The sequence below is a fragment of the Etheostoma cragini genome, chromosome 8, assembly GCF_013103735.1.
Source record: "Etheostoma cragini isolate CJK2018 chromosome 8, CSU_Ecrag_1.0, whole genome shotgun sequence".
In the NCBI taxonomy this organism is placed as follows: domain Eukaryota; kingdom Metazoa; phylum Chordata; class Actinopteri; order Perciformes; family Percidae; genus Etheostoma; species Etheostoma cragini.
Window position 1 is genome coordinate 2,325,303 of NC_048414.1, and position 13,686 is coordinate 2,338,988.

Consider the following 13,686-nt stretch of genomic DNA (forward strand, 5'->3'; position numbering starts at 1 on the left):
CCCCCCCCCCCCCCTCCCCTGTGGATCAGTTTTGACACCATCCTGAACCAGGTGGCGGTTCAGAGGAAGCGTGTGTTTGTGGAGCGGGTGCTGAGCTACTGGGTGCAGAAGAGGCAGTCGAGGAACAGCGTGCCGCTGATCCGCCGGCTGCAGGCCAACCCCCATCCTCCAAAAGTCAAGCCCATGGTCAGTGCTGCCGACACTCTCAGTGGAACAGTATCTTTTAGTTGGACCGGGACGATATGTCTTTGTCCCGGTTTGATTCTTTCATGGTACATTGCGTTTCTTTTCCTTCTTTGGCAAAAAAAAGTTAAATGATACACATCTAGAGACAATATATCATCAGACATTTCTCAAAACTAATTGTTTTCCAAAAAAAGAATGCCCATCACGTGTGTTGAACGTCATATTAACATTACCTGAAAATAGCATCTTACATCACATCAGTCATTAATGAAAAATATGAATAATAACGCCGCTGTCAACGGGCTTACCTGCAAATGTTAGCTACCGCCATTACCTTGAACCCATCCAGCAAATAGACGGCACCGTAACCTGAAGCCGGGGATTTAACGTCTCCGCTCATTTTACACAGTTTATCAACAAAACAAAACCACTAAATGTACATTACTAGCTCCGTTTTTCATGGTGGTTTTGAGCGGTATGCACCCCCACTAACCTGGAAAACAGGTTTAAAACAGTAGCCAACTTTAATACAGCGTGTCGGAGGATTACAGCGTCTCCTGCAGCGGGGAGGCAGAGGGACCGCAGCGTTCGCTAACGTTAGCTTCTTGTCTCATGAATCTTTTTCTCCCCCCCCCCCATATCCTATCTTTATTGGCCCACTTTACTGACTTGAAGTCTGTGTGTTCTCCGCAGGACCGCGCCGAGTCGAACAAGGCGCTAAAGGAGCAGCTGAAAGAGTGGCACCGCCTCCGCCACGACCTGGAGCGAGCGCGCCTGCTGCTGGAGCTCATCAGGAAGAGAGAGAAGCTGAAGAGAGAGGAGGTAGAGTCTCTTCATCGTTCACTGCTTCCCCGTTTCTTCCGCTCAAAGCTTTCATTTGAAATCAAAGTACCCGCAGATAACAATGAAAGGGTTTCCTGTCTGGATGTCTTTTTAATATCCAACCACCTGCCTGCATCTATAAGACAGTTTTTTTTTTTTTTTTTTAGTAAAAAGGTATGTTGTCCACATTTGATCAGCTTAAATAAGTATGCAATGTTTTCCCTAGGTCTGCGGAAGACTTGGGTATTACATAAGTTAAAGACAAAACTTTCTAAGGAAGTTCAACTACAATCATTAGATCTGATAAAAATCTTTGGTAGATTCTTTCTTCACTGTTTTTGTCACTTTTTGCATTCATTCAGCTTAGTTGCTGCACCTAAGACTTATAATGGCAGGGAAACTCCTGTAATTTATCCATCGTGGCACAGGGATCCTCCCCGATTTCTCAGACCTAAATGGAACCTGCTGGGTTTCGCTGCAGACGTACCTAACAGTGATCCAGAATAAACATCTGCAGAATTGTGTGTGACGTTTTATTTTCTGCTTAGGGCGTACAATCTACGCAACAGCAACTGCCATAACATGGTTGACAGTCCATTTTTAAAATAATCATTCATCAGAATCTTTTTTGATTATAAGTGATTCTGATGAATGAATATTTAATCAACACTGACCTCAGGGACCCCCCTCAGAGAAAGGGACACGGTTTGACTCTGTGTGCATGTTCTCCTGTCAGATGAAGCTGCAGCAGTCGGCGCTGGAGGTCCAGCTGACCCCCTTCAACATCCTGCTGAGAGCCGTGCTCAGCCAGCTGCAGGAGAAGGACCAGTACAGCATCTTCGCTCAGCCCGTCAACACCAAGGAGGTCTGCCACCATTTATTAACAATCTGCTTTACTGTCCATCAGTTACGCTGTCGCATGCTATGGTCCCATAACGGTCAGCAGCCAGGGTTACTACATCTGGTATTTAAGGGGATCTACGTTCAATAGTCTGGGAAAGTAATTAAATAGACCAAAATGTCCAGGAAAAATGTTCAATGTGCATCATCTATATGTTTTTTTACCTATTACTCATCATCTACTAAAACCACAAGTCGCTAATAGGGCTGCACAACAAAAGCAAAATATCAAATTGCGAGATTGGAGGGAATGATCATTTTTGTATTATTCTCATTTTCATTTAAAATTAAAGATTAGAGTGATTTTTGTTGTTGCCAGGATCTAGTCTGTAGGATACAATCTGTAGGCCGGGCCGTCTCTGCAGCACCACGATACTTAATTCAGAATGGTTTGACACATATTTTATAAATAATAATATTGCACCCCATTGCCATTTTGGATTTTCCGCTAGTCCCTTTTGCGATTGATAGAATTGTGATTGAGCAGACCTAGTTGTTGGTAGTGGTTATTTTCTGCTTAAAGATGAAGCTTATGTGGATTTGAACACATGACTTGCTGCCTGTGTTTTAATGTGGGAGCAGGGGTAGACTTTTTATTGGGAAACAACCAACGGAGGTGTTGAGAGTGCTAGCTAACGACCACCTGACCCAGCACGTGGTGCCGTTTAATTCTAAATGAGAAACTATGTCCGGTCCGTCTCCGGCAGGTTGCGGACTACCTGGACCACATCAAGAACCCCATGGACTTCTCCACCATGAGGAAGCGCATCGACGCTCACGAGTACCGGAGCCTGGAGGAGTTTGAGGCAGACTTCGACCTCATCATCTTCAACTGCATGAAGTACAACGCCAAGGAAACGTTCTTCTACAAGGCAGCCCAGCGGATGCAGGACCACGGGGGGGCCATCCTGCGCCGGGCCCGCAGAGAGGCCGAGCGAATCGGCTTCGACTTCCCCAGCGGGCTGCATCTGCCCGAAGCCCCAAAACTGGAGACGCCACCCCCCTTCACCTGGGAGGACGGTAAGTCGAGTGATCCTTAAGAAACATGGTGTCGACGATCAAATCAAAACTGCAAGATTTGTTTGATACGTTGTCCAGCGTTTCAAACTGAATCTTTATGTTTCTGGACTGCTGGTCAGAACCAGTTTGAAAGAATTTGCGTCAACATGTTTGGGCTCCTTTTTTTAATTTTGTAATATATTTTATTGAGAAGACAACATCTGGAATAATTAAGAAATTAGATGTGGAATTAATCAACGGAGAATGAAAGCAGTATAAAAACGTCAAGCTAAAAGCCCCTATATAGAGTTGGGGTGCACGATATATTGACTCCATATTGTTTTTGCCTTATCTCGTGCAATACCACTATCACAAATGTACCGAAAAGCATGCAATAACTCTTTTATGTTGTGGAGAGATGCACCAGTGGCTGTGTTGTGATCCATTCAGAGCCCGTACATTTCATTGGCCAGTGCCCTGTCATGGTGCAGCCTTCCACAGCGTGAGTAAAGCCGGAGATAGAGACAGCGAGAGCAGCACAAGGACAGAAAGAGAGTGTGGCCGGCGAAGCAAGTGTCTGGAGCGAAAGGAAAGAAGGGACAGAAAAGTAAGAACACGAGTGACTCAGGGAGACGGAGAAATGATGGAGATGGAAACGTTAGCAGCCAAAATGACTGCTTCCTCACCAGCGTGGAGGTACTTTAGCTTTAAGCAAACAGATGTTGCTCCAGCTAATGCACTATGCAACATGTGCCACATGGTGGTACTGCGCGTGATTGGCCGAGACGAGGTGGCTAACAGTAGTATGCTAGCTCTAGCATGCAGCCATCTGCAATACAACAAAAATAAGGGTTTAATAAAAAAAAAAAAATGAAACCATGTAAACTTATTCGGGTACGACCTCAAAATACAATTATGAACATTGTGTGGGCGCTTTATCGCAATATCGTGCAACTCAAACGCAGCGTTCTTTTTATGGGAGTCTGCGTTACGGCTAGAAAGTCAGACGTTGCCTAGCAACGCGCCCCCTTTCCTCGGATTTCCGAACTCTGACAACCTTCGTGTACACGGCAAGAAATCCGATATCCAAGGTTCGAGTCGGATCGTTAATAATAGATCGATAATAGAACACAGTATAATACTGAGGCCTGTTGTAGTCCCCCACCCACCACACCATATTTGTCTGATTATATCAGACTTCATATAAAGATGGGCAACGTGTCTCTGCTTCCTCCCACTGTACCAAAGTAAAGCCAAAATTAACCGGTTACGGGCACTGGCAACTTTAAATTTGGGAGCCAGCTCAGCTGTAGTAGTGCTGCAGGGTTGTAATGACTGATGATGTCACCGTCTGTCTCTCAGTGGACCGGCTGCTGACCCCCGCCTACCGCCGGCTGACCCCCCTGGAGGATCAGCTCAAGGCGCTACTGGAGAAGCTGGACCTGAGCACGGCCATGAAGCACAGCCCGTCCCGCAGCAAGAGGCTCAAACTGCTCAAAAAGACCATCATGGAGGTCCGCAGCGAGATGAGCCTGAAGAAGTCCCTCCGGACGCCGCCACCCGCCCCCGCCCCGGCGGAGCCAAGCTCGCCTCCCGCCAAGTCAGAGCAGAAACCACTACCCGAACCCCTGGCGGAGCCCTGCACGCCACCGGAGGAGGAGGAGAAGCCTTTACCTCCGCCGACGTTAGAGCTGCTAACCTCACTGTCGCAGCTCGGTGCCTCAGAGCCGCCGCCTCTACAGGCCGCCAAACCCAGCACGGAACACGCTCCTGTGCTCGGCGGCGCCACCGACACATCTACCTCAGCGCCCGCGACCAACGGGCACACGCCGGACCCGCTGCTCCCCAACGGCGACGTCCACACCGAAGCCTCGGCCACCTGCAATCGACGGAACAACGTTCTCTTCCGCAAGTCCAAGAGCGCCAGCCCCCAGAAGCCACCCAAGACCCAGGAGGCGTCCGCCGTGTCGCCGCCGCCGCCGCTGGGCACCAAAACCTTCCTGTCAGTGGTGATCCCTCGACTGGAGACGCTGCTCCTGCCGAAGAAACGGACACGCAGCAGCAGTGCCGACGGCGAGGAGGACGAGGAGTCGCCGATAAAGCGCCTCGGCACAGGTAAAGACTCGGGGGTTTTCCGTGTTACATCAACAATATAAATAAGTTAATAAATCCCCCCTAGTGACAAAACATGAACTTAAATGTTAAAGAAATCATTTATCAGAGTACCGTTGTGCCCATGACGCTATTCTACACTGTGACACGTTTCCTGTTTCCTTCAGGAATAGCAAACGGTTTCGTGGTGGAGGAGGAGGAACTCTCGCCGCCTCCTCGCCTGTTGGAGCCTCGCCGCCGCTGTGCGTCCGAGTCCAGCATCTCTTCCAGCGGAAGCGTCCTCTGCAGCGCGAGGTGAGTTCAGGGGCAGACATCCGGAGTTCCAGTATCACTGAAAAATAAAATCCACTACACCAACAAACCATTCTAGGGGTCAGCCGATGCAGATTAGTAGTTGTCATTAAAACCAATAACAGGGTGGTGTCGCTGAATAATTAAAAACAATAATGTACACGACATATATTCGTATTTGTGAACCACAGGCGAGACAGAGAGCTTTTGCTTTGGGGTTGTTTGTTTCTTCGGTGTTTCGAAGCCGGCGTAGCGCTGTGAAAACAGCCGTCTTCTGTCAGCTGTTATCAGAGGACGCAGGTGACCGGAAACAAGAAGTAACAACAGAAATTCTCAAAGTAAAACTGCATATTTGCTCGCTTACGGCCATGCAGTCGTTTCCTGTGTATCAGTAGTTTAAATTGAAATACATAATGAACGTTATTAGAATCCGGTTCTGTGTAAAAGAACATATATATATGGAAAGAGAAGACTATTTTTACGCTTGTAGAGCTGATTGCTGTGGCGCTTATACACGCTCTGCTCTTGTGCCTGGTGTAGCCGATTTCATTGGTTGGGCGAGTAGTTACAGCTGCAACGTAGCCGGCCTGTAAGTTAATATAAATTGAACTTTTAAGGGGAGGAACGAGAAGGGAATTGGCTGTATGTGTTAAAACAGCTTTATCTATCCGTCTATCTATCTCATAATTAGAGAAGTGTGTCATTCTTTGAGGGGTCAGACTGAAACTTTGAACAGAACAGTCAATAAAAATAGCTTCCTGAAGTCTGAACATGCTAACAGTTAGCAAGTGTTAGCGTTGCAGACTGCTTACAGAGCTGAAGCTGAGCCAAAGTAGCGCACTTTTTGATAAAAAAAAGCAAATTGCAGAAGATTGCAGCAGAGACCTAATCCACCCTCGTCAGCATTTAGTCCAAACTTCGTCCTTTGACTGATTTTAAAAGAGCATTTTCCTCATCCCGCTTTCCTCTGGTCTCTCTCAGCACCGTCATCGTGTCTAAAGGCGGGAAAGGGCGGTCGCCGGCGGCTCGCCGCAGCACCGTGGACGACAGAAGCGCCCTGATGGCCTGCATCGAGAACGGAGAGTCCCCCAAAGCTGCAAAGATCTCCCCAGGTGAGCAGAGCCGCGTCGGCTCAGCGTCATCGGATGAATGTGCATGAACCTGCATGGCACGCTTCGATTGGTCGACGCTGTCTGTCTGCCAGTTTACTAAACCTACAAAAAAAAAAAAAACTTTGTTTATTTCTTTCTGACATCACTTAGTTTCTTTTTGCTGTTCCACCTGTGTGACCCCAAAAAGCAGTGCAGTAGATCCTTCATTCAAAGTCTTAAAAAAAATCTTAAAATTTGAATTTTACCAAAAGCCAGCGACTCACACACTGAAGTCCGGGGTGTCAGCAGAGACTTAAAAGACGCGGGGTTGTTTAGCTGTAAAGGAAGTGGTAAATGTGCAAAGAGTCCAGAAACAGGAAGCCTAGGATTGACAAGGAGGAAGTGAAAGGGACGTCCGTTATTTTCTGTGGGTTCTGTGAATTATTAGCTCCCGTCATGGCCACTCAAACACTTTCCAATCCATTTGACTTTAAGCTGCTGTGCCGATTACCTTTGGTTTAAAGCATAAAACTATTGTTCTTACTGAGATCCGACTGGTAATAAACGGGTGGTATCATCAGATGAAATGGCGACCAGGTGGAACATTAAAACACAAAATACATAGCAGAACATATGCAAAGTTGTTTAAAAGCACCTAAATCTGACATTTCAGAAAGCTCAATTAAAATGCTAAAAAGTTCCCCATTCAACTAATAAGTTGATAAAGTCAAAGTTATGATAGATAGATAGATGTAAGATATGAATAAACGTCTAACTGGGTGGTTAAGAGTCCTGAAATTGACGCTACGTGATCCACGAGAGAGAAGAAGGCTCACTATGATGAATTTGTTGGAACAAATGGCCAAAAACCTCAGCGCTGCACACTGGAGCTTCTTTCTGCGACCATCAGTCAACTAAAGGATTAGACGATCGACAGGAAAGCAATCTACTATATTTCAATAAAGGAGAATAGAAACCATAAAGGAGAATAGAGTGGAGCAGGTACCATGTTATGGAAAAACTCTGGTGACTAATCGGGAATCTCTTAAATTGCTTAAAGAAACCAAAAACTAAATTGTGTGTGTGTGTGGGTCCTGTGGTGTGTGTGTAGACTGGTTGTGTTGAGTTGAGTTGAATACTTGATAACTTACTTATCGTTGTTCCTGTAGAGGTGTGGAAGCCCTCGGCTGCTTGTCCATTTGTTCTGGAGCCTCTTAAACTAGTTTGGGCTAAATGTAGTGGATACCCCTCCTACCCCGCCCTGGTGAGTGAGTGAGTGCTGGTCCCTCTCTATGTCTCATCACCCATCAGCCCCTTCTGCCATCGTGCGTGCTGTAGCTTGTGTTTTGTGTTCACACAGCCATGCGGGAGCTTCTAGCTGGCCGATCGTGGACTGCGTGTGTGTGTGTGTGTGTGTTTGTGCGTGTGTGTGTTCAGCGGCTTCGCTCAGAGCGTTTCCGGCTCCAATCAACCGTGCATGCTTGAGTGCTGTTTCTTTGCTCTGCGGCTGCCTGGCCGACCCAGTTACTGTGAGGAGGCAGCTTCACTGAGTCTCCATCCCGCTCTATCCCGCCCCCCCCAGATCATGGACCCCAGAGCGCGGAGGACGGGGCGTCAGCACAGCGGGGCGGAGCTTCCCCACCCGCCGCCGGACGTTCTCAGAGCCGGAGAGCGGATGCAGTTCAGGTCCGCAGAGAAACTCTTCCTCGTCCACTTCTTCGACAGCAAGCGCAGCTGGTGAGGAACTCACCGACTCACTATTAAATAAATAATAAGAGGCTTTGTTAAAACTCTGGCAGCTGCATTTGGACACATTCTGATAACCAAAAACCTGAAAAGAGAAAAGACTAGAGATGAATGCATGGATCCTGCTCAGACTGGTCCTCTTACATTACTTTTTCAAGGTGATAAAAGGCTCATGGGTGATTTTAGACCCTGTTCAGGGGCGCTCAAGCCCCTCTAAATTTCATCTCAGCCCCCCTAAAAAAAACCAAATGAATCATTTTCAGTGCTTTAAGTTAGAGTATGCAAACTTGTCGAGGGCAAATAATTAACGGTTCAAAGAAACAGTCAAGAAAAGTTATATTTAGTGTTTACACCTCATCATCATTTCCTTAGATTCTGGTAGTCCATAAAGGGACTTGTCTTTTTTCACATGTTCAATATTTTGAATTTATCTTATATTGTTGGAATAATACATACATATTCATTTTTATCCCGTTAAATTACCGATTTAGCACGGGGGGGACTCTTTTGCAAGCCAGTGTATCTGTGTCACATTGTCATTAAGGGCTGAGCCCCCCCTCCCAAAGTCCTGGTCCTAGAATCCCCCCAGGACAGTGATTATTTTTTATACTAATAACTGGTAAAATGTAGATCAGCTTCCAAGAAAACACCCAAACACATGACACCTGACTCTTAAAGGTGCCCTGCCACACGTGTTTCATTACTTTGTGGTAATATCTGAAGTTCCACCGTCGACTCTGTGCCACGTTTTGTGTGGATGTAATGCCGTGGTTACCTTGGTTACCTTTTGTTCAAGCCCTTCTAGCGTGGTATAGAAAGCCTGCAGGAAGTCTGGGCGGTGTGTCGGGGGCTTCAGAGATAAGTCTGGCCAATCAACTCGCTCCTTTAATGCACCGACACGGTGAGTCACATGACCAGAGTCACCTGGGGAAAGCAACGCATCGTAGTCATACATGTCGTTATAAATGATCAGCTCACATTTTACGGGAGCATTTGTATTGACATCTCTGACATTTTATATAATAACACTGTCGCATAATTTCATATTACAAGTGTGTGATTTACAAGTGATGAAATAAATAGGAACATTAAAAACAGCAAAATAAAACAAAGGGGCGACTATGTGTACTCTTTGACCCAGAGGGCCAGGGTTTGACTCAGACCTGCGGCCCTTTGTTGACCCCCCCCCCCCCCCCCCCCCCCCAAAAAGACTTACAAATGGTCTAAAAATAAATCAAAGGCTTTTAGGCCCCATGTTTTAGAGGTAATGTGTTGTGTGCCCAGTCGGAAAGTAATTTTTCCAATTAATCAGACGCCACATGAATCCCCCGGCAGCTCTCACAAGGTTAATAAAAATCTGGATCCATCCTGGGATGTGATCCAAAGGCGAAGGGGTTCCCGACCCACGCTCCATACCTTCCACCGCGTTTCTTGGGAATCTGTAATCCTGCTGACAAAACAGACAAAAAAACAGCCTTGGCCGAGGTACTTAATAATAATAAAGTGCATGAATGACATAATTCGAGCTCAAGTTTCTTGTTAGAAGAGATGAGATTTCTTTTTAAAAAGGTTGCAGGTGTGGAGGCAGCGTTCCCTCGAGTCAGCAGAACGCAACAGTTCACTCGTGTCGTCACGCTGACCTCTCGTTTCCTCTCTCCTCAGGCAATGGCTTCCTAGATCCAAGATGGCGCCCTTCGGGGTCAACCAGTCGCTCGACAAGCTCAAGCTGACGGAGGCTCGCTCCTCCTGCGTCCGAAAAGCTGTGCGGCTCGCCTTCGACCGAGCCACGAACCACCTGAACTGTGTCACCGGCGGCGGAGGGCCGGAGCTGAGCGCCGGTCTCGCCGTCACAAACTGACCCCCCCACCCCCCCAAAACTATGTAATCCCCCAATCGTCCATCTCCCCTCTCTTAGCTTTTTGTTTTGAAAACCATCACAACAGAGACGCTCAGTTTCTACTTCTTTATACGCACAACAAACACACATACTTGTCATGGTTACCATTTCCTGCAAAACTGGAACCGGACCCCCCCCCCCCCAAACACACACCCCCCCACACATTTGTCCTCCTTCTCCCCCTTGTCCGAAAAATTGTAGCTTGTGACGTCCATCCTGTTTTTGTCAAAGAGCTATGCAACGAAAACGACTCGGTTAGCGGGTGCAAGAAGTCGAAAGAGAAAAAAAATAATAATCTATATAAACCCGGGCTGTGAGGACCGAAAAATCACAGGTCTAAAAACCTGTCGAATGTGTCGGAGTTTGACCTCTGACCTCTTTAAAAATGTGCTGCAAGACTGCTGCAGCCATGCCACTGCCACGGAAAGGTCCATCAGCTGCGGCGCGGCGCCTGCAGCAGCTCCTGTAAATATCCTGTACAGGCCGACACTAATTTATTCACTCCCTCGGTTGGTTCTCGTCTCTTTTTTGTTGGTACATTTGGTTGTTCATATTTATACGGTCGGAGGTGACGGTGTCTCTGCCGGCGGTGACTGAGTCGTCGGTTGTGTTTCTGCCGGCGGTGTCTCTGCCGGCGGTGTCGTCGGTGGTGTTTCCGCCGGCGGTGTCGACGTTTCCGTCGGAGGTGTCTCTGCCGGCGGTGGTGTTTCCGCCGGCGGTGTCGATGTTTCCGTCGGAGGTGACGGTGTCTCTGCCGGCGGTGTGGTCTCTTCCGGCGGTGTCGTCGGTGTGGTCTCTGCCGGGGGTGACGGAGTCGTCGGTGGTGTTTCTGCCGGCGGTGTCGGTGTTTCCGTCGGAGGTGTCTCTGCCGGCGGTGGTGTTTCTGCCGGCGGTGTCGGTGTTTCCGTCGGAGGTGACGGTGTCTCTGCCGGCGGTGTCGGTGGTGTTTCTGCTGGTGCTATCTCTACACAGAGACAAAACATAACATGCATACTGTAACAAACCTTTTTATTTCAGCTCCTCCTGTTTTTTTTAAGGTTTTTGTAAGTTATTCAGTTTCAAGCTTCCAGATTTCTCGTCTTTGGCATTAATGGATTTTGTGTGTTTGCAATTTTTTTTTTTTTTTTTACCTGAATGTTTTTACTGGACTACTTTTCTCCTTCATTTTTAAATATTTATATAAATATCTATATAGATGCTCTCAAAAGTATAAAATGCCTAAAGTGCATCATTCACACCGAAACCAAAAAAAATCTGCTGCCCACAACTTTCCCACTAAGGTTTTTTTTTTGTAGTTTTTTACAGTTTTTCCAGGTGTTTAGCCTTTTTCTTTGTGTGCTGTGATGAGTTCAAGGCCTCTAGAAAACGTCACAGAATCACCTTTTTCCATCTGATCGGAGTCGGCTGTAGGAGAGGAGAGAATGTGCCTGTACTAATTTATTGTAAAGCAGACAATGTATATGCATTACTTTATAGAGAGAGAGAGTATTGTAAGAAGTACTGCGGGCAGACGAGGGGCCACATGTAGAGGCCCTTCCTCTTCTTCTGTTTTCTGTGTTTTTATTTTGGGGATTTATAGCATTAAATCTGAGCGGTGAGGTGATAGTGTTGTTTTATTTTGGCAGGGTAGCAATGGGTAGACTTCCTGTTTAGTTTGGCCCCTCTGGATGTGGATGTCGTGTGTAAATAGATTTGGTACTTTAGCCGATTCTCTGGGAAAAACCACAGTTATAGCCAACGGGAGCGGAGATTTTTATACTAAAACACTGAAAAATTAAATATGTTATTGAATCACTGACTCGGCGTGTCCTGGTTTTATTATAATTATTAAATGAGATTTTAATACATCTGATTTCGGTTTTATTATTTTTAAGTAAATTTCATTTCATAATAAAATGTATTCATTACATTTAGCTTTGAAATATTACCATAGTTTTATTTTAATTGTGTTATATATATATATATATATATATATATATATATATATATAATTAAGTAATGGATTTATTATCCTGGTTTTTATTTCTTAAATATAAGTACTTCATTTGTGAGAATTATCTTGAAAAAATGTTCATGGTTAAATTTAATGTATTTTTAATTTAATTTCTTAAATAGTCTTGCTTTCTCTTTTTCATGTTTTTATTATAACATTAAGGTAATTTTGTATTCAGTTTTACTGATTAATGTAATCCTAATTCAAATTTCCATGTGCACTGCCATTCAAATAATGTAATTTAAAACATGATGCACTAAAACTGAAAAAGTAAAAAAAAAAAAAAATTACAAAATAAAATACCCACATCACACATGACACTAAAGACACAAACTGACGTAGGACTCACATTTGACCACACGGGGGCGCTGTTGTTCCGTCTGAAACAGCCGATGATGCAGAAATGAAGGAAACTGCAGTATCACAACAGCTACAACTAATGAGGACGTGTTCCACGTGCTCTTTAACATGATCTACATCTAAAAAGGTGTTTTCAAAGCCGGACAAACCTGAGACAACGGGTCAACAGGAAGTATACCGTTGCCCTGGAGTCAGGTAATTAGCGACGAGCCCCATTTAACCCTACTTTCTTTACACTGTTGGCACTTTCTGTTTGTAAAAAGTACTTGTGAAGAGCCTCTGTGGTCCAGATCCTCGATTAGACTGGGATCAGGGCCCAAAGTGCCATTTCAGTCCTAAGTGCTGAGAATTCAGGAAATTTACTCCCACGTTCAAATTTCACTTTGAGGTTTTTTAAAACAATAATTTTATATAAATTATATAATGAGGTCCCCCAGTGGTTAGAAAGGGTGCTATGTGTAAACTGAGTCCTGGGTATCCTGCTCTGCCTTTTGAGAAAATGAAAGCTCAGGTGGGCCGATCTGGAATCTCGCCCCTTATGAGGTCATAAGAAATGCCATGATGGTGTGTGTGTGTGTGTGTCACTGCCCAAAGTGAGGCAAGTGCAGATTTGAGTCGCGCATGCACATCTTTAAACGGTTTACGACATAACGTGTCATACTGAGACTTCATCGGACTTCATTCCATGAAATCCGAAACTTTTCTCTTTACAAACAACAACAACAACAACAGAAGATGGGAATCATTTCAAAAACGTTTTAGCTATCTAGCTAGCCGTTGTTGTGTTGGATGCTAGCTTTTAGCTAAGCTAGCAGTCATTTCAAAACCACTTTAGCTATCTTTGGTTGTTTGATGCTAACGTTAGCTCAAAACGCCATTCATCTGACTGCCTTTGTTGTGTTTGATGCTAACTTGTAGCTAAGCTAGCAGTGAACCAACTTCATTAAATAGCTCAATTTTTACTGTATTGACATGACAGAAGTCTCTCGTTAGCATGCTACTTGTCGCAAAGTGACGCATGCGCGACTCACATCTGCACTCGACTCACATCGGGGAGCAACACACGCATTTTGGTAACCACAGACCAGCGAGCCAGCAGGACTTTCATTTCAAATCCGTAGCTACCGTTGGCTCCAGAACCACTGCAGGTCCAGGTTTTCCTCAGACTCGTATCTCGTGAATATCTGAATATTTTGCTGATGACTTGACATTTTCCTCTAATTAGCAGCAGATAACTCAGGCTTCCTGAGCTCATCGTCCAGCGCGCGCGCACACACACACACACACAC

At 45.7% G+C, this 13,686-nt stretch overlaps 1 protein-coding gene across 3 annotated transcripts in view; it reads left to right on the forward strand.

Moving 5' to 3' along the window:
* LOC117949706 (bromodomain-containing protein 1-like) overlaps positions 1 to 10,326 on the forward strand; it is a 15,981-nt gene extending 5,655 nt beyond the window's left edge. The window contains exons 3-12 of one of the 3 annotated variants that reach the window (XM_034880222.1): positions 30 to 186; positions 880 to 1,008; positions 1,745 to 1,873; positions 2,616 to 2,928; positions 4,270 to 5,022; positions 5,187 to 5,313; positions 6,292 to 6,422; positions 7,571 to 7,665; positions 7,984 to 8,138; positions 9,810 to 10,326. In XM_034880222.1, coding sequence (XP_034736113.1) covers positions 30 to 186; positions 880 to 1,008; positions 1,745 to 1,873; positions 2,616 to 2,928; positions 4,270 to 5,022; positions 5,187 to 5,313; positions 6,292 to 6,422; positions 7,571 to 7,665; positions 7,984 to 8,138; positions 9,810 to 10,005 — 2,185 coding nt within the window. In that variant the 3' untranslated portion in view covers positions 10,006 to 10,326. The remainder of the gene's footprint in view (positions 1 to 29; positions 187 to 879; positions 1,009 to 1,744; positions 1,874 to 2,615; positions 2,929 to 4,269; positions 5,023 to 5,186; positions 5,314 to 6,291; positions 6,423 to 7,570; positions 7,666 to 7,983; positions 8,139 to 9,809) is intronic. The other 2 variants (XM_034880224.1, XM_034880223.1) reach the window with 2 other exon arrangements.
* Positions 10,327 to 13,686: the final 3,360 nt, after the last annotated feature.